The sequence below is a fragment of the Amblyomma mixtum genome, chromosome 9 (genome assembly GCF_055824585.1).
Source record: "Amblyomma mixtum isolate Tamu chromosome 9, ASM5582458v1, whole genome shotgun sequence".
NCBI lineage: Eukaryota > Metazoa > Arthropoda > Arachnida > Ixodida > Ixodidae > Amblyomma > Amblyomma mixtum.
The window spans coordinates 99,600,762-99,625,766 of NC_143020.1; the positions used below are offsets into that span (position 1 = coordinate 99,600,762).

Sequence of the window (25,005 nt, forward strand, 5' to 3'; positions counted from 1 at the left end):
AGAGAGCGAGGTTTCTTTACAACGACAGAACTTAGTTTTAATTTATATTTTAGTATTTTGGTCAATTATCACGTTTCACGGCGAATTGTGCACTCCGAAACCTCCAAGGCGACACGTATGATGTGGGAAACCTGGCGAAGTTTCTTCCGTTTCGGCATTGGGTGCAAGCACTGTACTCGGGATTATTTGGTAGCAGTTGACATATCACCGCAGTTCACAATGCCGTCGAGTTATCGCGTTTTGCGTAGCGCCCGGTAGAAACTCCGATCGTTCCTCGACACATCCGCACCAAGTGTCAAGAGATCGGGTCAAGGATAAAGAAGCTCCGAGGTGTTTTTCCCAGCGGGTAAGCAATGCATTCATCACCGCGGATTGTTTACATTATTTCCACGCCTACATTTCCCTGTCTGTCGGTCAGTGCAATTACACGACACTTTCGGCTCCAAGAGCTCACGGAGTCGCCGTTGAGCGTAATTCCGACGACAATCGTAGCGTCGGTACGTCTCCGAAACGAGTTGTGTGTTCGCCGATGCAGAGCAACGCGATGATCTCTCGAGCTCGCCGACTGCGCGTACTTGATTTACAGGAAAAAGTTGGCTGTCGACGAGTCGTGAGCTATGCTGGCATTTTATGCGCTAGGTAGCGACAGATGTCAGGACTCAGTGATGGAGTTGCAATTCAATGCGTCAGCGTGCTGAATGTTAACCGTCACCCGAAACACTTGCGTAAAGTGCCCGCAGTCTTGGAAAGATAAAAGTTATGGAACGGCGCTTTTTTGCGACTGTGCGGACTTGGCAGTTCGCCCATTCATTTTCTTAACTAGTGTGATTTCGTTTTGCGAAAACTTTTACGCGTACCGTTGATGCGTGACTCCGACAATACGTTTCTTGATGTTCGTGAGGTTGTTCGGTCGTTGCCGCGCACGGAAAGTGCCGAAAGTAAGATGCGCAACGTCGTCGGTCGCATTCTTTCCGTGAACTGCTTTTCAGACGTTGAATGGATTGATTGGCTTGATTCGAAATAAAAAGCATTTGAAATGTTGGCGCAGAACTTGTTGGCAGGCAGCTCTTGTACTTGTGAACTCGCGCCTGTGTCTTGCGTCACGTATTTAATTAAAATGCTGTGCATGCGACGGATTCATCTACGTTGCCTTTTGCGTGCAGCATTTGTATGTGCTTTATGTTACAGCAATGTTGCGAATATAAATGGTCAGAAGGATGTAAGTGACCACAGCCATCGTTGATGTACTAATATTAAAACAGCACAGAAGAGAGACTATAATTGCATGAAGAATAGCATTGTTGTATGGTACTGACACTGAAACGCTACTTTTGAGTTATCGTCCATTGCTGAAGCACATAATTCAGAGATTGGTAGCAGCGATTGTGAGAGCTAATAGGTTTGGGCTAGCTGGTCTGATGTGCTTGGATTAAGAAGAAGACTGCTGAGAGACATCAAAGCAATGCTCAGGATGCTAACATAGGAATTTGTTTTGAGACGGCCGACCACCATACATGTATCAAGTGCAGCATGTGAAGAACGAACTAAACAAGGAAAAGAAAAGCTGTTTCCACAGGTTTGTGGGTTTATGTGAGTTTTATGTCCCAAAGCGACTGAGGCTATGAGGGACGCTGTAGTGGAGGGCTTCGAAAATTTCGATTGCCTGAGGTTCTTTAACATGCACTGACATCGCACAGTACACGGGCCTCTAGCATTTCGCCTCCATTTCCACAGATAAAGCAGAGTGTGATAGACAGGTGTAAACTACAACTCGGCACAAAAATATATTATAGAAAGGAAAACCGTGAGATGTGGTGATCTCAGATCAAGTCCATATATTGCGTGAACATTGCCTGCCGTGAACCAGACAGAGAAATGATAAATTTTTGTTGTCATATACCAGTAGTCACATATAACAAACCTACAAAAAACCCTGCTGTTAATGAAAATGTAAAATTGCTAAAACAAATGTTATAATCATAGAGAGTAAACAGCTTCAAAGTATAAAGATAGGAAAGCACCCAAAAATCAAAAGACAAGAGATGCTTTAAGACAGAGCCGTATCAGGAAAGCCACAACACAAGAATGACAAGTTATTCATCCTTTTCCATGTTTCTTGTTGACTGCTGTTGCTGTGGGGATTAGATTTGACTGCTGTTGCTGTGGGGATTAGATTTGTTTCATTTCGTCGTCTCACTCATAGTAATTAATTTATCAATGCTGTAATGTTGTTAGAAGTTGCAATGTGGCACTGACCACTGTTATATGACATGGAATTGGCATTTATCATTGATGTACGACAGAGACAACTGGAGACTTGTAGATGCTATCATTCTTAATGCTCATCCCCTTTCATTTACATTGTTACACCCACCGGAAACACAAGAAATGCTAGCAATGTAAAGTTCAATTTGCCTGTCACATAGGTTTTACGGTCAACGCCTTATACAGTGCGTGCCACAAAAACATTGAATACGGTTCCGCTAGAAAATAAAATGGCCGATAACTTCATATTTTCTACAAAGAGATTCTTCTACTTTTAAAAAATTACTTCTTAATACAGTTGCCTAAAAATAGATAACGCCTACATTCTTAGTGGTGTTCCAGTATGTTTGTTTGCTTTTTTCTGATTCGGACTGGTATTCTCGCTTTCTCTTTCTTTTTTAACTGTGCAAATCAAGGATTTATGTATTTATGTATGTACTATTTCACTATATATGTCATAGCTTTGTTGTATTTGTGTTTTACCATTTGTTGCTTTTTTTTTAACATGCTTACCATTTGAATGTTCTAGTTAATTCTAAACTGCTATCCTGTTAACCTAACCCATCACAATCCCAAATAGAATTAGTAGTAGGGATAAGTAAATAAATGGACAAAATAAATCTGTACATGTTTTTTGACAGTTATCTTTTGTGTCTTTTTCTGTAATCATCAAGTTTCTTAACATGCTCTTTCCATGTCGGCTAGTGTCGGTGAAATTATTCTGTAGATTATCATCGTGCTTCCTTCAGGCATGTTTTCCCTGCCATTTACATTTGCGAAATGGGCCTAAACTAGCTTCAGCTATTGGCCCAACATGTACATCTTTGCACATCCATTGAAATACACTGAATGAATGAACGCACTCTTGTCATTTCCGCAAAGTTCCTGATCATTTTTTGTTTTTCAACAACTTTGACTTTTTCTTCTCCGCAGGAGGCGATGTCTTGGTTCAGTGACATTGCGGGCCGGGCGGAGGACTTCCTCACCAAAGTTGACCAGACGGCCGCCTCGGCACTGCAGAAGCCGCTCTTGCCCCATGCCAAGAACACTTTCATGTCATACGCCAAGAGCCCCGGCCGAAGCCCTCAGCCCGACGCACCCAGCACTGCTTCGCCGCCTCTGTCGAGCGGGTTCTCAACTAGCACCAGATCGTCGGCCAGAGGCTTGTCTTTGGCCGGCACCTCGTCCACCCCAAAGCCGAAACCATCGGAAGCTCGAACCAGTGATGAGAAATTGTTGGAGTTCCTAAACAGCCCAGAACCAGCACCGCAGGCTCCAAAACGTAGTTCGTCACAGCAGAGGACTGTCCCCGACTCGTCAGGAGATGCTGCTGGAACAAGCGAAGGTTCATCGTCAACGAACCAAGGTGAGGATTCTTCAGCAAAGCACGAACCAAATGTTGCAACACTAAAGAAGAAGGAATGAAATGCTTCTACTGGGAAAACCAGTTTCTCTTGTCCAGCCATAGTGCACGTAGAGGTCATCTTAAGAGTTAGTTTTCATTTAAAACCATCACTGTAATAGTGCTTTTCTGCTCAGCCCCTGCAGTGTTGCTAGACTGAAAGGGAAGAGTTCTGCTTCATAACAACCGGAGCACCATCTCATCATATCATCATAATCATGATGATGATGATGATGTCGTACAACTAATGCATTATTGCCTGATGTGCCAGGGACGAACTGTTGAAATGTGCCATGCGCTGACATTGTTGGAAAGGAAGTTCACTAGCGCCATCTTTGGGAAAATGGTTGTCAAGAGATGGCGCCACTGATGTGTTAGTTTTTTGTTCTTTTTTCACTTTATTCATTGGTGGTTGCAGATCCAGCCATGTTTTGCAACTGGAATTTTGGCAATAGTCTGAGGCTTTCACTTATGTATGCTTGCTTTTCAAGCTTTGTTCAGTAGAGCCCTACCTACGCATCTTTACAGCACATCAGGTAAAATTTTGAAAGACAGAAAAAGCGAGAAGTTACGGAACTGCCGTTATGAATGAAGGAAGCATATCAACCTGGAAACTGTTTATGCCTTCAGAATTACATTAAAAGGCATAAAAAAGCCTCAGATTGGCATCTGTTCAAGACGGACTGCAACCATTGTTCGTAGCAGATCCCAGAATGACTAGTTGCAGCAGTCTGGGTGTTATTCCTGGGCTCGCTCAGGTGGTCACTGTTGCATTACTTACTTTACCTCTGCCTCTGTGTCATGCTGTCGGAAAGCTTGCAGCATGCCAGTGACGGTTGCTTGCCATTGAGCACAGTGTGTTTGCAAACTAAACCATGTTTGCAAGCACCACATAGTTTACATCATTACCTCACCTGAAACGCAATTTAATATGTGCGAAACTTTGTGGCATGGTGACATTATATGAGAATACTGCATGTTGAAATCTGTGCACTTCGTTCCGGGGCTACACAAACACGATATAGAAGCCAGGAAAATGCAGTAACCAAGAATGCATCAACAAGGCTTTACTTTACCACTTTGAACTTGCTTTACAGCATGCAAATTGTAGGTTTGGAAAGTGGCTTTTGTGTTTTTTTGTGAATGCGATTTTGCATTATACTGAGCACTCAATCTCTGCAGAGCTCTTGTGTGACCTGCGAACAAAACGGTCCTCTGAAAACTTGGCTTTTCTACAACTTTCAAGTTTCTTGAATGAAGGAACAGGATATTAGTGCTCCGAATTTGTGCTACATTCTTCTTTTATCACACCTCGCGTTGATGAGACAGTTTTAGAATCCCTCCAGTTTCTATGCAACTACTTCAGTGGTGTAGTTGAAGGGAATGTTCCAGCACAGACAATGTAATAAGGTGGCTGACTGTGTTGAAACTCCTCCATTCACTTGTTCTCTGAGATCCAGTTTGTCTCTGTAAGCACTAGACTTTTCCTTTTCTTCTTACCCAACCTCCTCTCCTATTGACTATGCAGATGTCAACCCCCCCCCCCCCCCCCCTTGCTTTTTTCCTTTAAACGGTAATGCCAACCCCCTGCATTTCTCGCATGGTTTGTTCCCATGCAGACGAGAAAACGCCCCTTGAAGGCAGCGCAGTGCTGACACCAGAGGTCAGCACGAGTCAGGTTGAAGCAAGCGTTTCGGCGACCGCGGATGGAACAGGGTCGGGCTCACGAAGAGCCTCGCTTCAGCACGAGCAGCTTCAAACAGCCGTGGCTCCGGGGAGGGGTGACACGGTTGAAGCAGCAGGGAACGGCCTTGAATCGGAGAACAGGATGCTGCGGAAAGAAGTGTCCACCCTGAACCAGGAAATTGCTTCCGCTTTGCAGAGGGCTAAGAACGCAGATGCAGGTGGGCTTGCCTTGCAGTTTCCATTTCTGTGCCATATGAGTGCTCAGTTTGGTTTACTGCATTTATTTATGTAGTGAATGCACTTTGTTTTGTCGCAAACAACTTTGTGCTAATTTGGCAGGCGTGATTCAAATTTTTCCGAATTTTACCTACTAATGTAGATTATGCTTCTATTACGCAAGTTTATCTTTTATTCGAGCAAATATGGTATTATATGCAATGTTTATTTAGGGGTCTTCTTGCCGTTTTCTTATGCAGGGGCTCTATTACTAGTATTATGTGCGAAAATAGCTTTTTTTATTTTTCTCATTGAAAGGTGTTCTGGCTTAAGGTCTTAAATGTAGTCCTAGGCAGCTGTAAATATCTGTGGATGCTGTTATCTTCTCATGGTACTATGGGTGCTTAGAAGATTATAGTTTCCTAGAAGCACTTCTAATTGTTTCCTGGAAACTATTAAGTACAGTCGAGAGCATAAGCGGTGTACAACGTGTGAGCCTTGACAGAACTGCATCATATATCCACGCAATGGTTGCTCTAGATGTCTAGACAGCTGGAGGAGGTGTCATTTTTATCTGCAGGCTTATCTGTGTTCTCATTTTAAACTTGCTCCTTGTTATCGAAAGCATTGAAAACTTAACACTGCGATGCAGTTTACTTAAAGCTCATATGGCTCACACCTCTTTTGCTTCCCGTGGTGCACCTCAATAGCTCAAATTCCGGTTGGTGGTTGAGACGTCGCTAGATCAAGAATTTTATCGTGTGTTATATTTTTCAGTGAAACATAATTTCCTGTGAAATTATGTTTGGTTAAGGGGGAGCCTGGTTTTCAAAAGAAAATTTTATTAATCTAGTCATAGTTATGAAATTTTCAGGGCACATGTATTTTTGTGCGCTGACCCTAGATATGTCATTTAATTTCATGTAAAGCAATTCCTTGAGCACTTATGAACTCTTTATGCTAGTATCTTGTGAAGAGTTTTGAAGAAAATTTGCTGCGGGAAACTCGCTGAAATGTATGCCATTGGGCTCTCTTGACTCCAAGGTATGCAATAAGGGTAAAATTGTGTTCCTGCCTATCATAGAACTTAAGTTATAGGGTTTTGAAGTTGTCGCTTCAAAAATGAGAAAAGTGTGTATTCCTGTTTCGGAATCGGCAGCTTCAGTACCCTATAACTCAAGTTCTCAAGAAATGAGAAGAAAAGTGTGTATTCCTGTTTCTGAATGGGCAGCTTCTGTACCCTATAACTGAAGTTCTATGATAGCCAGGATGATAATTTTACCCTTATTGCATTCCTTGGTGTCAAGAGAACCGAATGGCATACATTTCAGCAAGTTTCCCGCAAGAAATTTTTTTAAAAGCCCTTCACAAAATACATGCATAAAAATTACATAAGTGCTGAAGGAATTGTTTTACATGAAATTAAATGACATATCTAGGGTCAGCGCACAAAAATACATCTGCCCTGAAAATTTCATGACTATGACTAGATTAATAAAAATTTTTTTTCAAGACCAGGCTCCCCCCTTAAGCTAATGTTTGACTGAATCCCAAGTTGTTTTAAACCTAAATACATCAAGGTTTTTCCTCGTTGGACGATAATTTGGAGGTTGAAGGCAGTGGCACCTGCTATTCATTTGACCTCGCACAGAGAAGAAGCACCTCCAGAACCGGCTCGACCACTGGAGCAGCCAGGTGGCAGTGACGGACTCTGCCTTCCGTGAGCTGCAGGCGCGTGAGCGGGACCTCACCTCGGCCCTGGAGGCCAAGGACTCGCAGCTGGCTGTGCTCCGAGTCCGGCTCCAAGAAGCGGACCAAGAGCTGACTGCCAAGCGCCATCTGGTGGAAGAGCTCAGGGAGGAGAACCAGAGGTGCGACTGTGAATGTGTAATGCGTGTTTGCATGGCATTGAGTGAGGCTGTGGAACTAAGGCAACAGGAACAAGAAAATTCTAGTAATGTCTCGCTGCGCTGTGTTCATTTACTGTCCGTCCGTTCTTAGTTTTTGGTCCGATATCTTGCAAATACAGTCGAACCTCATTATAACGAAGTTGAAGGGGCTCGGTGATTACTTTGTTATAGCCGTGACTTCGTTCTATCTCGTGCTGACCAAGCTTCCTAGGGGAATCATGATTCCTTCATTATATCCATTATTTCATTATAAACCGTTTCGTTATAACGAGGTTCAACTGTGTGTCTTTGATCATAGCGTTAGTGCTGTGCCGTAGTCTCTTGGGGCGTAAAATTGAATTGAAGTTGGGGTAGAAATCAACGGATCACTAGATAGTGGAAATTTGGGAAAGAGGTTCCAGCAATGGTGCCTTCATCACCGGTAGCATGACAGTGTGAAGTACGATAGTTAGTTAAAAGTCACTTTTAAGCTACTTTTTCTCACAAAAATTTATACGAGATTTTAAGGAGCTGCATTCGTTGTGGTTGGAATTTATTTGGAAAATTGATGTCTTGACAAACAACATAGTAGGTGCATTCATAATGCGAGTAGATGTGGCGCATGCAAGCGCGGCGTGAATGTATGGCAGCATTAAAGCAGATTACAAGGAGCAGCTTATCTTCATTTTAAGTTTATCATGATTATTAATGAATAGTGAGTGCATCCAGAAAATATAATGATGTGCGTTGGGCTACTAGCTTGCGCATATTATGCTAACATAATGAATGATGAAATAATGCTAACACAATGAAATAATGAATACATCCAGAAAATTTACTGATGTGCATTGAGCTACTGGCTTGCGCATATTATGCTAACATAATGAATGATGAAATAATGCTAACACAATGAAATAATGAATACATCCTGAAAATATAGTGATGTGCATTGAGCTACTAGCTTGCGCATATTATGCGAACATAATGAATGATGAATACATCCTGAAAATATACTGATGTACCCTGAGCTGCTACCTTGTGCATAATATGCTAACATAATGAATGATGAAATAATGCTAACACAATGAAATAATGAGTACATCCAGAAAATGTACTGATGTGCATTGAGCTACTAGCTTGCGCATATTATGCTAACATAATGAATGATGAAATAATGCTAACACAATGAAATAATGAGTACATCCAGAAAATGTACTGATGTGCATTGAGCTACTAGCTTGCGCATATTATGCGAACATAATGAATGATGAAATAATGCTAACACAATGAAATAATGAATACATCCAGAAAATTTACTGATGTGCATTGAGCTACTAGCTTGCGCATATTATGCTAACATAATGAATGATGAAATAATGCTAACACAATGAAATAATGAATACATCCTGAAAATATACTGATGTACCTTGAGCTGTTACCTTGCGCATATAATGAAAACATACGATGGGGCTTGAAAGGGGGCGGTGGGGTTTTAAGAGGCAGTGCAGATGCATTCAGCTGACACTGTTCGAAGCATTAACGCTCATAGCTAGTCTCGGAGGTGATCTGGACTGTCATCTTCATGCCGTGCTGCAGTCTGACGAGGGACCAGACGGACCAGTCCCAAGTGCAGAGCAAGACAGTCGAGACGCTGCGTGACAAGCTGGCCCAAGTGGAGGAAGCCCTCCGCAAGGAGCAGGAAAGCCACCGGTTGGCACAGGTGGGGAGGCCTTTCCCTGCTCTCCTATTGCTCCTATCCATCCCGTTATCCTATTTTCATTTCCTTTTAGTCCCTATTTTCTTTTCGTACTTTTTACTGTGCCCCATTTTGATTAGTTGTTTCCTGTGACTTGCTTGGGAAGAGAAACATGGGTCGCAAAATCTCGACGGTTGGCTGTGACAGAAACAGCCACCTATCAGTGCAGTGGCGCATCGCTTAACCGCTGCGCTGGCAGTGGTATATGAGGACTCGCCGCCATCTATGAATCTTAAGTAGGAATTACTAATTCAGCATACATGGGCGTTAACCCCCTGAAGATATCATGCCACACCCCTAAGGTGGAGTTGAACCCCCTCGTATTGAAGATGAACACCTGCTTTTGCAGGTCTACTCGGTTTAACTATGTTAGACCTCTGTTGCTCTTTGGAACTATAAGGCGTAGTTGCAAGTGTTGGTCCTGATCTTTCGGTCTCTTCTGAACTTTACTAAGACGACGTCCTTAAAGAGGGGAAGAACCCAGAGCCAGAATGAGCTGAGAGAAAGCGGAAATAGAATTTTTTTGAAGTTTAAAGAGACGTTGAGGATAACTCCATCCAATAAAATTTGATTCTCTGGTTCTTACTGGATATGTTAACGTTTGTCCGACAGCAAGAAAACTCATTTATGGCTGAAAAAAAAAATAAAATTTAAAAGTTTTTCCGCGACTTCATTCTAGCTTCTGACGTCCACACCACGGATGACTGGTTTCCGCCATTTTGAAGTGAATAGCTGCATAGCATAACTTCTGGGATTCGTGCGAAGTTGGTGTATGCAATTTACTTGCGAAATTGGCTGGTGATGGCCACGCCTATACTTCTTTCTTTTTTTGTTTTTTATACCTTATAAAAGCTCTGTTTTTGTGTAGAGTGGCCTCTTTTTCGCTAGAATGCCGTAGTCTATCAATGCAGGCCAACTTCAATTTGTGTTCGTTGTCTCATTAAGACGTCGTAAGCAACTCGTTTTCCTTATACCATACCATATGGGCTAGTCTCTGACTGGATAACTAGAGGAGGAGGTCAACTCATGAATGGAAGATAATTTAATATTATAACTCCTTTATTTTTGCAAGTCTTAGAATGAATGTGACAGCCTTGTGGCTATCATAGTGTACGTATTGTGCAGAAACACAAATTTTATCGCTGGGGCACAAAGTACTCTGTGCTTATCTGTAGTTAGTCCTATGATTTTAGGGGAACTCCCCAAAGCGGTGTAGATTTTTAAAAAGGCAGCAATTACTCATAGGTGGTGGCAATCTAGGAAGACTAAAGGGTAGCGAAAAGCATCATGAACTGACCTCTCAGATAGGTTTGATTGGATTGCGTTGACTTTCATCTCTGTGTGTCAGTGTATGGCAGCGTCATTTTATGGCTGCCATTTTTCCCCTTTTTATCTTTTAGGCTGAATACATGCAGAATCGGCTCAAGATGGAGGAAGAGGTAGCAAGCCTGTCCGAAAGCCTGACGTTGACTCAGAAACAGCTTGCCGAGCAGAAAAGTAGGTTTGGAGCTGGAATCATTGTGCAACTGCGTAAGCTGGGACATGTACTACATATTATGAAAGATGCGTTGTTCTTGTTTTAGTGATTTGGATGTTGTTGTGTGTGTCATCACCAATCTCATTCATCTGTTTGTTTACGAGTAGACAAGTAGTCGAATAGGTAATTATGGCAATGAGAGATGGAGGGCTACAGGTCGAGGTGTCATTGATTTTTGCATTCAGGCTGCAAGTTGAATTCTAGGCTGTGCTAACTGGCGATTATTTCTGGTCGCTCATTTCATTTCTTGGTGTGGTAAGAGAGAATGCACTTTTCTGGCCGACCCTGCTTTCCGGTAAGCGAAAATTAGATTTGGTGGAAGATCACTTGTTGCAAAGAGACATATTTTCCCCGTGGAGTGAATTCAGTTTTTGGAGCTTGAAACAGGCATGCTTATTTGTAAGAACATTACTGCATTTAACTCTGCTTCTCTCACATGCTCTGTTAAAAGAAGAGTGTTCAAAACACTTCTTGTGTTGTTAGGTCAGACATAGCCGTCTCATGGAATGATGGGAAATAACGGGCACCCTCACAGATTCCTGTGAACCTATAAAACATGTTGCATGTGATGGTATGTACTTAACTTCTTTTTTTTTCTTTTTTTAAACAGCACTTGCAAAAGAGGCTAGCAGCCAGGCCTCATCTTATCGCTGCAGTTTGGAGCTGTCTCGCCAAGAACTGGCAGACTACAAGCAGAAGGCACAGCGTATTCTTCAGGTAGCGACACTGTTTATCGATACTACTAACTCTCTTGTACTGGTGAGACACTTGTGTCCTCCGTAATCATAAAGGCATGCCACTGCAGAAAGTATCGGCATTTGTCGAACGCTCAATAGGGTGTTATAGTTGTGCCCGTCCATCACTGTATTGTCGTCAAATGGCTTCTGAGGTAGAACGTTCTTGCGGGCTAGTTGGTTCATTGCAGAAAAAGAGGTTAGCACTGCGCGAATGGGACACGACAGGAGAACGAGGATTGAAAACGACATCACAGGCGCAGACTTCCAACCGTTTATTTGAGACCGAAAAGCAAACGCTATATAGGGGGTGAACCTATGCGCATAACCGTCAGTGTCATTCACACAAGACCTGATTAAATTCTAGACCACATTGATCAAATTTTTACTTTGCTTCTGAGGTAACTCTAGTCGTGTGGTAACAACGGCTAATTGGTGTGAATTGGCCACCACAAGTACAACAGAGTTAGGTTTTGAATATCTTTGATAGTGCTTGCGTAAAACCAGGAGTCCGTCTGTTCTAATTTTTTTTTATTCGAAGAGCAGTGGTTTGTTACTGTTGTATTGTTTTCATCAGCTGTCAAGGCCTGTTGCAGTGCTTGTATCATGGTGCCTGTGATTTGTTGCAGCGTTGTTGTGTTAGCAGCAATGAAGCTAAAAATGCAGAGCTTGTAATCTGAGATGTTGTTAGACGCCATGTTAAATTATTGTCCACAAATTAATTCTTGCTTTTTCCTTTTGTTGTTCATTTTGCCATGGGACGTTGTCTTGTTAGCAGTGGATCACCAACTTGTAATCTCTGTCCAAAATAGCAGTCTCTGCCTAGTCTTTGCTTTGGGAGAGCGCCAAGTCTGGCAGTTTATTTTGTCTACTTTCTTTTCGTTCAATCAACCAGTCAAAAGATAAGCTCATAGCCAGCTTGAAGGACGCGGCCAACACGAGCGGATCGGCTTTGGACAGCTCGGACGCTGATGGCAGCCGTCTCAACGCCTCTTCCGTCGCGGCTGAGCTGGAGGCGGCGGTGCAGGAGTGCGAACACCTCCGCAGCGAGCTGAGGCGGACACAGGCCCACGCGGACTCCCTCACGGCTGAGATGCACGAGCAGGAGAGCTCCCTGCGGAGGTGCCTAGTCTTAACTTTGCTTATTACAGTAACTGGTATTGCATTAATTAACCAAGTTTAATTACTCACATTTAGTGTTGAGAGCAAAGGAGTTTTTCTTGCAGGCCCTCGACTTTTCAACTTATACTCGGATTGTATGTTTATGTTGTACTTATATTTGTGCTACTACACTAACTTCATTGCAACAGTGAAAATGTGTAAAAGCCCTTGTGCAATTTGTGCAATAACGTAAATTTGACACTACAAAACCTATACGAATGGAGCAATAGAAATTCCCTGCAGATCAACAGTGCAAAAACCAAAGCTGTCCTGTTTACACCCTATCAAAAGCCAATTATCTACAACTTTAACATTCATATCGGCAATAATCCTATTGAAGTGGTTTCAGAAGCAAAGACACTTGGTGTGACATTTCATCAGCACTTATCATGGAACTCACACGTGCAGCATATATTAACCAATCTTGCCAAAATATCAGGAGTACTCTGGAGGCTTCGTTATATTTTACCACTGAAATTTAAGCTATTAATATATAACGCGTTGTTCTATGCTCAACTAAATTACTGCGGACTTGTATGGGGCACAACATCAAAAGAAAACATAAATAAGATTTTTTCTCTGCAGAAGAAAGCCCTTCGTCACGTAGTCAACATTCCAAGTGAAAGCCCATTATATAATACCTATTATGAATACAAAATTATACCTTTTCCAACATTATATGACTTTAACCTGTCGATGAGATATAAACATAGCTTAAAAACTAATAACAATGCATTTTTGTCTTTATGTAGTTTAAAAAGCCTTCCTGACAGGGGGTATGTATTTCGGAATAAAGGAACATGGCACGTGCCATTCACCAGGCTAACACACGGGCTAGATAGCGTCGAAAATCGCCTTCCGAGATTATTGAACAAATTATTAATGATGGAAATCGACCTGCAAACAGCCACTAAATGTAATATAAAACTTCATTTCATCAACCAGTTTCATGGCGTTTAACAGTGTCAACCATCTTCATAACCATAAACAGAGCTTTTGTAACACGTCATTTCATCCCAGAGTACTGTAGTTGTGTCCATTTGTCTTTACTATTTCTTTTCCCTTATATTCAGGCGAGTTTGTTTTTAACATTGTCATTTTTCAGGTCTGCTATCACGCGAGTGTTTGTTGCATTTTGTTGTATTTTTTATATTGTAAAAGACTGCATTTGTAACATTATTCATTTCCTGCGCGAAAATCGCATGTGCTGTAAATTGTTCTCTTTTAAACACTCAACATTTCATCCATAACTGCTGCACAAAATGCCATGTAAAGGGGGTGGGGACCCAGTCAAGCTTGCCTCAGAGCAGCTTTTTGTCCCCACTCCCTGCATTTTTATTTGTACTAAAAATGCAAAATAAAGATTGATTGATTGATTGATTGAAACTACCGCATGCATTTTTCAACCATTCTTTTACTACTACATCTAGAATCTCATGAGGGACTCGAAAAAATTCATATCATCCAAAACGAACGAAATTCATGCATGGGAAATGCATGAACACAGACCTTGTTGATCCTGCACCTTTCATTCGTGCTATTTTTCATCTTAGTCTGCGCCATCCTGTCCGTTCTTCTTCTTCCCTTCGCGCTATTTTTCGTCTTAAACTTAACCAGCTCACCCAACTTTCAGTGCATGCTTTGCTGCTGTGAACAGACTCTCCACTTAGATCAAGGTCCTTCATTATGCTAACCCCATTGGCTCAGTTTGTGCTGGTGCTGCCGGGAAAGCGTTTTTTCTGTGTCCTCTCTCACACTTCCATTTCTTAATTTAATTTTTTCTCTCTCTCTCTCTCTCTCTCTTTTTTTTTTTTTTTTGAAGGGAGCTTGAGTCACTGCAGGAGCAGCAGCGAGAGCTGCTCAAGGACGTCAAACAGGAGCGCCATCAACGGCAGGAGGCTGAGCTGGAAGCACGCCAGGCGGCCGAAGTGAGTGCAGGCTCTTTCTTTTTACAGCGATAGCTGTTATTGCCAACCTGTTTCCCATTTCTGTGGTGTCAGTGTCGGCGTAACACAAAGTCAAAGGAAAAACAAGGAGTAAATGAGGTTGGCGCCCTCTGTGCACCACAGCGAGAACTAATGTTTATGTCGTTCCCGGCCCTGTGGGAAGAGGGTGCCACATCGAACGGCACACACACAGCTGCTAACAGCCGTCGCTGAATCTCGCACGGTATTTGGTGATGAGATTTTCTTGATTTCCTTTGGCCCTTTTTGGTGCTAATTATTATCCAGTGAAGGGAAAAGTTCCAGGTTTTCAGATTTTTGTGAGTAGCATGCCAAGAATTCACAGAAAAGATTTCCACCTTCTGCGACGATTAATTATGCAATTTCTTCCGTCTCCTCATATATCCGCGTTGTGGCCCAGAGCTCATTTCAAGATGTTATACTTTAACAACTCCTGTCATTTCAAGCCATTTTATGAGCAAATAAGCACATTCGACAGTTTAAAGCACTCATGCTTACAGAGCAAGCAAGTGAAAATCGACACACACTGGAGCCTTATCGGAGCTACCGTAAAACGTAAATGTGTCTATTTTGAAAATGATTTTCTCCATTCGTTTCACTTGCGTGGATTTATGTGTTTGTGCTTAAAGTTTTCCAGGTTACAGCACGTTTTATTATGTCCACATTGGAGGACAATGCGTCTTGTTTTTTAATGAATTTACTGGTGTTTGGGTCATGGCCACAGTTATGGACACCACTGCCTGAAGGGGTTATTTTTTTGGTGAGGGTCTGTGAACACATTGATGTCTATTTGAGCAGAATAAAGAAAGCAAAAAGAGGAAAAAAAACTTGCATGTGAGCTCTCCTTGTTACTGTGTGAAATGTCTCAAGCAATGGAGACAAATTTTTTCGATCCTCAGTGCATTTTTAAGGTTGACAGGACTGTGCACATTGATTCTTGTCTGAGTGCAGAAGCTGAAGTGACAGCTTTCAGCATACTTAAAATAACTGTCGCCAAGTATAACTCACTGTATAAGTTGGTGAAAAAATTGTTTCATATCTTTGGTGCGAATTGTGTGAAAGTTAACCTGCCATATGTGGAGTTAAGGGGTACAATACATGTGCTGAAGCGTGGGCTGCAGAATTGGAAGTGAAGCGTGGAGATTTGTGGCTTGTAATGCAGAAAAAGAAAACCTGCATTGTGAGCTGTCCCTGACAACGTGTAATATGTTCACACTTTTGTTTTTATGTTTCTGTTATTTTTGCAGGAAATCACGTTTTTGAAAGAAGAGTTGCGACGCAGCAAGGAGGCTCTGCAGCAGAGGCTGAGCGAGCGCGAGTGCGAAGTGGAGAAGCTGCGGAAGCAGGCTGGTTCTTCTTCTTATTATGCTCTTTCTGTTTTTATATATATATTCTGGCCACATACCAAATGTTCTGGCCACACTGGCTGCAGCTAGGCACTATTCATATTAGTCAAGCTGAACTGTTACACTGGCATCAGCAGATACGTCTTAATAGCACATTAAAACTAGACTACCACTTTACTTGAGACTATTTCTACAGCGTCACACGCTTTCTAGCTTTCATTCTTTGTGAACATCCATCCCAAACCTAGTAGCAACTAGTGGCATCTAGAAAAGCCAAGGGAACCAGAAAAATCTATTGAAAACTGCAAGTTTCCATGAAAACCTGACTTATTTCCTGCTGGCAGTAAGCAGTAGCCGTACCGCCTGGGCGTAGAGATGATGTGTGCGGTGCACACATGTGTCATTTGTTTTTGTCATTACTTGAAGAATTGGTCACTGCACGAGAGCACAATGCTACTGCTGCAGCCGATCACGCCTCGTGTTAAACTGCAACATACTTTCACATTGTGCATTGCACATTGTTGTCTACATCAACTTTCATCTACTTCGTGCACAGATCAGATCAGGTTAACCTCGATCAGAGCTTAATCTGAGTCTAATATCTTTGCCAGATGTACTGACGATCCAGCAAAGCAAAACCATGAGCCAGTTAGGCTAAACACATACTTTCACACATCTCCTTGGTTTAACTATGTTAACACCCTACCATTTTTTTTCATCTTTCCTTCGTTCATTCGCTGTCTTCAGGGGAGTTGAGACTGGTCTGTTCACTCTGGCCCTTGCAGATAATGACCAAGTCCATGAGCTCAACGAGTGAAGCCGAACTCGAAGCCCGGCTGCATGCGCTAACGGAAAGCCTGATCCAAAAGCAAACCCTGGTTGAAGCCCTGAGCACTGAGAAGAACTCGCTCGTTCTCCAGCTGGAGAGATTAGAGGTACGACGTTATCTCTTCTATTTTAGTGATCGAAATTTTTATGCTGGGTGCTTTCGATGCATTAGTAACTGTGAGATTGATTTGTTTCCTTTTGTAGCTGTGTTTAAAGCATCTGCCCGAGAATCAAACATTGCAATCCGTAACGACATGAAAGGTGGAGAAAAGTATGCAGTTACAATAGAACTGAACAATTTTAATTACTGCTGCTTGTGGCTATCAATTTTGTTTCAGCCATCAAACATGATAAGGTGACATAATTTATTACAAACACATGGAAATTTGGAAATATTTTGCTGTGTTAGTCCTAAACAAAATTACATTATGTATTGTGCAATTAGTGTTAGATATGAGCTTATTCTCTTATGGCATGACAGGTAATCGTGTGTCTGAGGGAAATATATATATATATATATATATATGAAGTGTAGGTCACTTGTAAACGTAAATACCCTAAAAAGCAGCAGATCTGACAGCCGTTGCCGTAGCTAGCTCAGTTGGTAGAGCACCAGACGCGTAATTCGGGGGTCGTGGGTTCGGTTCCCACCGGCAGCATGTGGTTGTTTTTTCTTCTGCTTTTCGAATCAATTATCTTTAAGCGATAACATATTCAGTAATGTTCTAAATTGATCAACACCACAAAATAAATAAACATAAAAAATTCCCCAGTGTTCCTTGGTTTCTGTGGCTGTTGGCTTCTCTAATATATATATAATCCTCAGTTCCAAAGCTACATACATTTTATTTGCCCAGCATTCTTTTAAGTATGTCCAGTGTGTCTTAGCTTCTGGTGGCTGCATGGGTTGCTTGCTTTCAGCGGAAACAAAGTGAAAAGTTCGAATTCATGATTCTTTTGTAATTGGGTGACCTTAGATGTGTTGAAAACATAGCAGGCCAACCCAGGTGTTGAAATTTTTGTCAAATTAAGCGGAAGCACTTTGAAGTGCTCAATTCTGAGCTGTCCAAGCATACTTATAGTAAAAACTAATGTTTTTGTAAAGGCTGAAGATCATATTGGCTCTCAATCCCTAATCTTGGCAGAGTGCACTGTGGGTTAACAGAAAGTGACCTTTGTTTCATCATTCACAGCGCCAGTTGAAAGAATCTCAGAGTCACAGCTCCAAACCACACACGGCAATAGCCGGATTTGGACAGTCGGATGAGTGTAAGTATTGCCACATTGCTTACTCTTGGTGATGTGCGTGTTGATTTTTCATTTCATGTGCTTCGCGAATTCATTTACTTGGTGAATATATTGATATTGAGCCTTGTAGCTGAAGGCTTAGAGTGATCCTGTAAGCCTTCGGTCAGGAGCTTGTCCTAATTAACTGTTGTGAGCCAAGCTCCGTCTGAATTAGCGAGCATCCAACGCCATGATTGGCATTGGCAGGGATCACCACGTTAGCAGTCCGAACGATTGGAATTCCGAATTGAGGTTTTATTGTATGTTGCTTTCTGGAACAATTAAGTGGCATGGTGTTCAACTCCTTAATGTACAATGCTTGAGAGGGGAGCCTGGTCTTGAAAACAAAGTTTTTTTAATGTAGCCACAATTATGAGATCATGAGGGAACATGTATTTTTGCATGCCGATTCTAAATGTCATTAATTTCATGTAAAACAATTCCTTGAGCAATTATTTAATTGTTTTTGCAAGTTTTTCGTGAAGAGCTTTCAAGAAAATTTTCTTCAGAAAACTTGCTGAAATGTATGTTATGGGTTCTGTTGACATAAAGGAATGCAAAAAGGGTAAAATTATCGTGCCTATTATAGAACTTGAGTTATAGGGTATTGAAGCTGCCACTTCAGAAACAAGAATACAAACTTTTCTTTGCATTTCTGACGTGACACTTCAAAACCGTCTAACTCAAGTTCTATGATAGGCAGGAAAACAATTTTATCCTTATTGCATTCCTTTATGTCAAAAGAACCTATAACGTGCATTTCAGCAAGTTTCCTGCAAAATATTATCCTGAAAGCTCTTCACGAAAAACTTGCATAACAATTGCACTAGTTCTCAATGAATTGCTTTACATGAAATTAAATGACATATTTAGAATCAACACACAAAAATACACGTTCCCTGAAGATTTCTTAACGGTGACTACATTAATAATTTTTTTTTTCAAGACCAGGATCCCCTTAAAACCTGTACTTATCTGCACAAAAGAAAAAAATGCACGTGGTGTTGGTAGTAGTAGCTTGCACTTGTGAGTGTGCCTCATTGTTCTGACAACTCACAAAATCTTGTGTCCTCCCAATGCTATTGTCATTTCAGCCGATGACTCGGGTAAGCCTAAACTCCCACTACACTCTAGATGTGGCCCCGCCGAGGTTGTCGACCTCTTTTTTATTAATTACCCTGCATCTTTTGTGACAGATCCCAGGGCCCGCCTTCCTGGAATGTTTGTGGAATCGCCCTTCGACGGCAGTGTGACCCGCAAAGTCAAGCGGGCGTACGGTGTGATCGACTCCTTCAGGTAAGTGGCGACGGCTTGGCATTCATGATTATGGTTAAGCTTGAAATACTTGAAAGGAAGCGTTCTGCAGGTTCAGAGGAGCAAATTTAGTGAAACGAAAGGCAACTTATGAGTGAAGCTTCAGATGTGTCTCTCCCTGGGTTTGCTCAAAGTTGCCTTAAAAGGAAGTTCGGAGAACCGCTAGAAATAGTAGGCAGATTGCTCCACGGCAATACTGAGGGAAGTCCTTTGCACCTGCTTTAAGGCTTGCCCTTGTGACGGGGTTTGCACCTTTGTGGCCTCGCCTTGATAGCAGGTGATAACATGGCTGGTGTTGTCAGGTATCAGCTGCACACCCTGGTACTGAAAAATAAAAATTCTGCAGTTGCTGTGCCAAGTGCAAACTGCACACTGAGGCAGTTGAACTCGGTTTGCAATTAAAAGAAGAAAAAGGTTATATGGAGAGGAAAGATGTAGTAATTGTCGTGGGATGCCTTCTGTCTTGCCTCACTCAGTGGTTTGTGAAGCGGCTGCTAGAGGCACTGCAGTCACCTTTCCCCACCCACTGCTTTGTTCTAGTGCACCTAATTCACATTTGGCCTAACCTAGCCAAATCGTCTTTTTTGTTTTTTTTTTTGCCCCCAATATGTAACGCCCCTTTGGGCGATTCTTGAAGGGACACTGGTGACAAACTCCAATAGATTGTTGTTCCCAGTAAAATCGATTCTTTGGCACTCTCTGGCTATGTCGACTTGCACATTCCAGCAAAGGATGCATTTATTGCAGGGATAATTGGATTTAGAAGTCTTCCTGCTAGTCGATTCAAACTCTTAATGTCCTTACTTTGAGAAGAACAGGTTGCCACCATTTTGAAGTGAATGGCTGTAAGGTGTAGCCTCTGCGGTCCACTTCAGAAAAAATGTTATCGACGCATGCATTTTGCTTGCGAAGTCAGGCAGTTGATGGCGACGTGTGTTTTGTTTTTAGGTCTTGTCTAGCTCGTAAAAGCTTAGTTTTCGGTGGGAATGCTCTCTTTGTGATTAGATTGCGCCACCTCATCAATGCATCGAGCTCCTATTTATTCTTCGCATCCCTTTAAGGATAACAAATTATGGCGATTGTAGTAATGTTATGTGAGGTAGCGCAAAACAGGACAAGGGACAGAGAAAGACGAACACAACACAGGCGCTCTTCGTTTTTTTTCTGTCCCTTGTCCCATTTTGCGCTACCTCGCATACCATGAATCACTGTTACCGACTTGTCCCAAGTTTCTGTTAATGTGTAATATTGAAATAGATTGGCGACTAAAATTCAGGAATTTAACTTAACCCCCAACGGACACTTCTTTTTTCCCTGAGAATGTTACCAATGTGGTCATTTAGCACCAGTGCTGCCATCTGTTAGCAAACCAAAAAAAAAATGCTTTGGGCGAGCTCCTAAACCAGACACAGAGTGTCAGAAAACACACAACAAGTTGTATTCGTCACAAGCCATGAATGACCGTCAGCTTTTGACGAGCCTGGCTTGTCCAAGCCCACTAACGGATTAAAGGGTGGCATGAACTGAATTACCTTGGATTTATGCTTGCAAATCACAGCTGGCCTTCACTTTATTGTGCAGCATACGCGCTGGATTATTTCTGAGGCGGTATCCGCTGGCTCGGATATTCATCCTCATCTACATGGTAAGTGGCCATGATGCAGCTTTAAATTCACACTAGTGCTTAAATGATAGTTCCTATTTAAAAACAAAAGATATGTTAAGCCAACTTTTGACTGGGTGCTGATAGGCCTTCCTATTTATTACTGCTAGAGATCATGTTAACCCTTTGAAGGTTTTTGCCGTATATGTACGGCGGCGGTTTTCTGTCCCCCAAGGTCTTTGCCGTGCGGGTACGGTTTCGATCTTCCGTTTGAAATTTTGCGCCAAAAGAACAATGCGTGCTCACTGGGGGGTGCTGCCACCTCTTAGGACTTGCAAGAAGTGTTTGAATTTTGTGCTGCCTTCTTACGGAGATAAGCAGAACTTATGTCTAGCTTTAGCGCGGCGGCACAGACTGCGGCAACTCCCCTTTTATAGTTCTGGTTTCACCGCGTGATCGGAACGGAGTCGCGCGAAATTTGAGTTTTCTTCTTGTCAGCACTATCTTGCAGGGGCTGCCGAAGTTGATTACTATCTTTATTGGCGCTGCTCTTAGCTTGCTTATCACCGTTGCTTGCGAGGTATTCTCGCCCTCTGTGGCAACGCGCCTACGTGGTTTCGATTCCGCCGCGGGATCGCAACGGAGTCGCGCGAAATGTGTTTTCTCTTTGTGGGCACTGTTTTGCAGAGGCGGCGAAAGTTGATTTCTATCTTTATTGGTGCTGCTCTTAGCTTGTTTATCACCGCCGCTCGTGAAATTCTGTTGAACATTTGCCAGTTGTGAGTGATGCTGTCACCAAAGTACTGTTCGTAATTTTTTTTTACTATTTATTCTCGATTATATACATTTTGTAGATTCAAGATCCGCAATAAAGTAATTTGACCACCTGGGAAAGTTTTCTTCAAAATAATTCGACCCTCAAAGGGTTAAAGCACGCATGTGTGTATATATAGCACAGAAAGATAAACATACTTTATTGCTAGAAGTAAAATGCGAAATTGGGAAGCACTTCATTTAGGTAAACATTTGTGGCGAGTTGACATTTCGGACAGAGCCTGTCCTTTCTAGACTCCAGAAAGGACAGGCTCTGTCTGAACGTTGACTGGTTATATATGTTTACCTAATGAAGCATTTCCCAATTTTGCACATATATATATTTCATTTCATTTATTGAAGCCTTAAGGGCCCATGAGCATTACATAAGGCGGGGGCAAGAACATTGTGTAACATATTGATACCAGCTCAACAATAACAAAAACAAAAAAGCAAAGGAAGAAAACAAATATATATTCCGAGGTCGTGGGTTCGGCTCCCACCGGTGGCATGTGGTTGTTTTTTCTTCTGCTTTTCTAATCAATTATCTTTAAGTGATAACATATTCAGTAATATTCTCCATTGATCAACACCACAAAATAAATAAATATAAATAAAATCCCCTGTGTTCCTTGGTTTCTGTGGCTGTTGGCTTCTCTTAAATGTATAACGAGCCCCTCATTCCCCTTCACTTATCGGTTATATATATATATATATATATAGCAAACAAGGGAAGGGGAATGAGGGGCTCGTTATAAATATGACAGAAGCCAACAGCCACAGAAACCAAGGGGCACAGGGTATTTTTTTTTTATAATTAATATATTTATTTCGTGGTGTTGATCAATTTAGAATATTACTGAATATGTTATCGCTTTAAAGCATGTGGTTGTTTTTTCTTCTGCTTTTCTATCAATAGCTTTAAAGCGATAACATATTCAGTAATATTCTAAATTGATCAACACCACGAAATAAATATATTAATTATAAAAAAAAATCCCCTGTGCCCCTTGGTTTCTGTGGCTGTTGGCTTCTGTCACATATATATATATATATATATATATATATATATATATATATATATATATATATATATATATATATAAACGTAGACCAAAAATGAATTATTGACATTCCACGGTCTAAACATCACTAAATCCTGTAATCGTGTCAAACGTTGGTCTACGTTTATCTTGCAAAGATTTCGCTGGTATATATATATATAAAGCAAGAGGCAGCTGTGCCTCCAAGCTTTGAAGGTTTACACTGAAACTGCCATTGCATATGGCATTTATATATTGTGTGGCATGTGCATGGGCATGTGTAAATGTGTAATGATGCTCTGCATGAACTGTGAACGCATTTTTTTTTCAGAGTAATGATTGCAGAGTGAAAGTATCGTTTCCCCATTTTTTGTGTCACTTGTTCATTTCATTGAACTTGTTGCATAGCTTCATTGTCCTCTTTTTTTTTCATTTCATTTTTAGTACATTGCTCTGCTTTGTACCGTCCTTTTTATTATGCTGTATACCCACGCCCCTGGTGTAATGCACTGGTGCTGAAGGGTGTTTTCTGTAAATAAAATACCAAAGCCACATTGCAAGATCCCAGTTTCACATGGAATTTGTCAGGTAGTGTAGCAGCAGACATCACATGTATGCCAGCAGCTTTTCCCGATTTAATGGCCCACTACAAGTTAGTTGTCATGGTAACTCTCGCCTTTTTCATGTTGTTTGTGCGAGCATGCCGTGCCATGGTGGTTGTCATGTTTGCCACCTCTGTTTAGTCGGAGCAGTGTTTCCTCGACACCAATGCCAGCTAGATGAGCTAGTTCCGGCACATCAAGCCCTCCCCCATTGGCCTTTTTTGCTGTCACCTTTTCACTAGCCTTTGTGCTTGCTTTGTACACACAGTGGGAACAACCCGTAACTAGCGACATACCATAGGAAATGGGTGAGCATATTGTAGCGAAAGCTACACTACTATAGTTGAGACGCATTTTGCCGTGAGCCTCCGAATGACCTTGAAACGACCTTGAGATAAGTTGCGGCTAGTGTTGGGCATGCGCATATACCTAACCATGTGTGGTCCATTTAGTAGACCACCTTTGCCCTTCGACATTGAATTTTGACCTTGCAAGTTGTCAGCTGAGGCAGTAAGAAAGCCACATGGTAATCACATTGTGTCACATGATTCAGCTCACAGTTGTGACATCAGGTATGGGGTGTATATAACCAGAGCTGTGCGCTTGACTTAGACGCTATGGAGGAAGGACAGCATGCTGAGGAGCGCATGTATCTTCTGTATCTGTATCTGTAACTGCATCTTCGAACATTGCGGCCAGTCGCGTCTGACCATCCGGCAGTCATCGCTTGCTTATGCAGCTGTCGCTACATGAAACTTTGAACCGCTGCCCAACGTTTTTTAGTTATTTTCTTCATGAGGCTTCATAGAGGAAGGAGCATGTACCAGTTCTGCTAGCTGTATGATGTAAGCAACTGCTCTTCACAGGTGGCACCACATCGTGAACAGTAAACACAGAGAAGTCTAAACAGTGTCCACTGTAAAATGGAGGTGTCATTGAAGGCTAGAACCAGAACTTTGTGGACGGGGTGTGGTAGGGTAACGTGACATGCTCTGAAATGTTGGCGACTCTGCGCACTGCAGGGCCTAATGCACTTCTGGGTCATGATCGTGCTGCTGACATACGAGCCGGAGATTCATGGTCCACACATCAAGCAGACTGCCAGCGCCATCTCCAAGAACCTGACCTGACTGGAGGCAGCAGAGTCTTCCCTACTGTACATTGTGTTTATAAGGCGTGAACCTTTTTTTTGGGTTTCTTACAGCTCTCGATTTAGGAATAAATGCAAGGGAACAAGGGGTCCACTTTATGCTGTTGCTTGTGTGTGTCTGAAGACCAGTTAACACAGTCATTGCAAACAAAGTTAATGGATCTAATTCTTGACCACAGCAAATCCACTTTAGTGTGGAACTGTTCCAAACTGCCTGCATGCAAAGATTTTGCGACATATGAATTTGTCTTCCGCCCGGATGAGATTGAAGAAGTTTGCGGGGATACAGTGGCGGCAACTGACAAAGGACAGGGTTAATTGGAGAGACATGGGAGAGGCCTTTGCCCTGCAGTGGGTGTAGTCAGGCTGATGATGATGATGAATTTGTCTTGAATACGTGGCATCACCT

The 25,005-nt window shown here is 42.1% G+C and overlaps 1 protein-coding gene across 2 annotated transcripts; it reads left to right on the plus strand.

Moving 5' to 3' along the window:
* The first annotated feature begins 102 nt into the window (after positions 1-102).
* Positions 103-24,695, plus strand: LOC149330327 (golgin subfamily A member 5-like). Of its 2 annotated transcripts, XM_089560904.1 has the most exons (15): positions 103-346; positions 3,199-3,631; positions 5,287-5,571; positions 7,221-7,440; positions 9,055-9,178; positions 10,615-10,711; positions 11,362-11,468; positions 12,381-12,607; positions 14,469-14,574; positions 15,858-15,956; positions 16,742-16,891; positions 17,978-18,053; positions 19,268-19,367; positions 20,967-21,030; positions 24,469-24,695. In XM_089560904.1, exons 2-15 carry the CDS (start codon positions 3,205-3,207, stop codon positions 24,574-24,576), a joined length of 2,190 nt encoding a protein of 729 aa, XP_089417030.1. In that variant the 5' UTR covers positions 103-346; positions 3,199-3,204; the 3' UTR covers positions 24,577-24,695. The 2 variants fall into 2 exon arrangements, with proteins under 2 accessions (XP_089417030.1, XP_089417031.1); XM_089560905.1 differs by lacking the exon at positions 5,287-5,571.
* Positions 24,696-25,005: the final 310 nt, after the last annotated feature.

What these genes read in the sequence shown, in the direction of transcription:
- LOC149330327 (XM_089560904.1), top strand. Translation starts at nt 3,205, where the DNA reads ATGTCTTGGTTCAGTGACATTGCGGGCCGGGCGGAGGACTTCCTCACC. An exon ending in GGCTAAGAACGCAGATGCAG is followed by an intron (nt 5,572 to 7,220) that starts GTGGGCTTGCCT and finishes GACCTCGCACAG; the next exon opens with AGAAGAAGCACCTCCAGAAC. An exon ending in ATTTGGACAGTCGGATGAGT is followed by an intron (nt 18,054 to 19,267) that starts GTAAGTATTGCC and finishes CTTTTGTGACAG; the next exon opens with ATCCCAGGGCCCGCCTTCCT.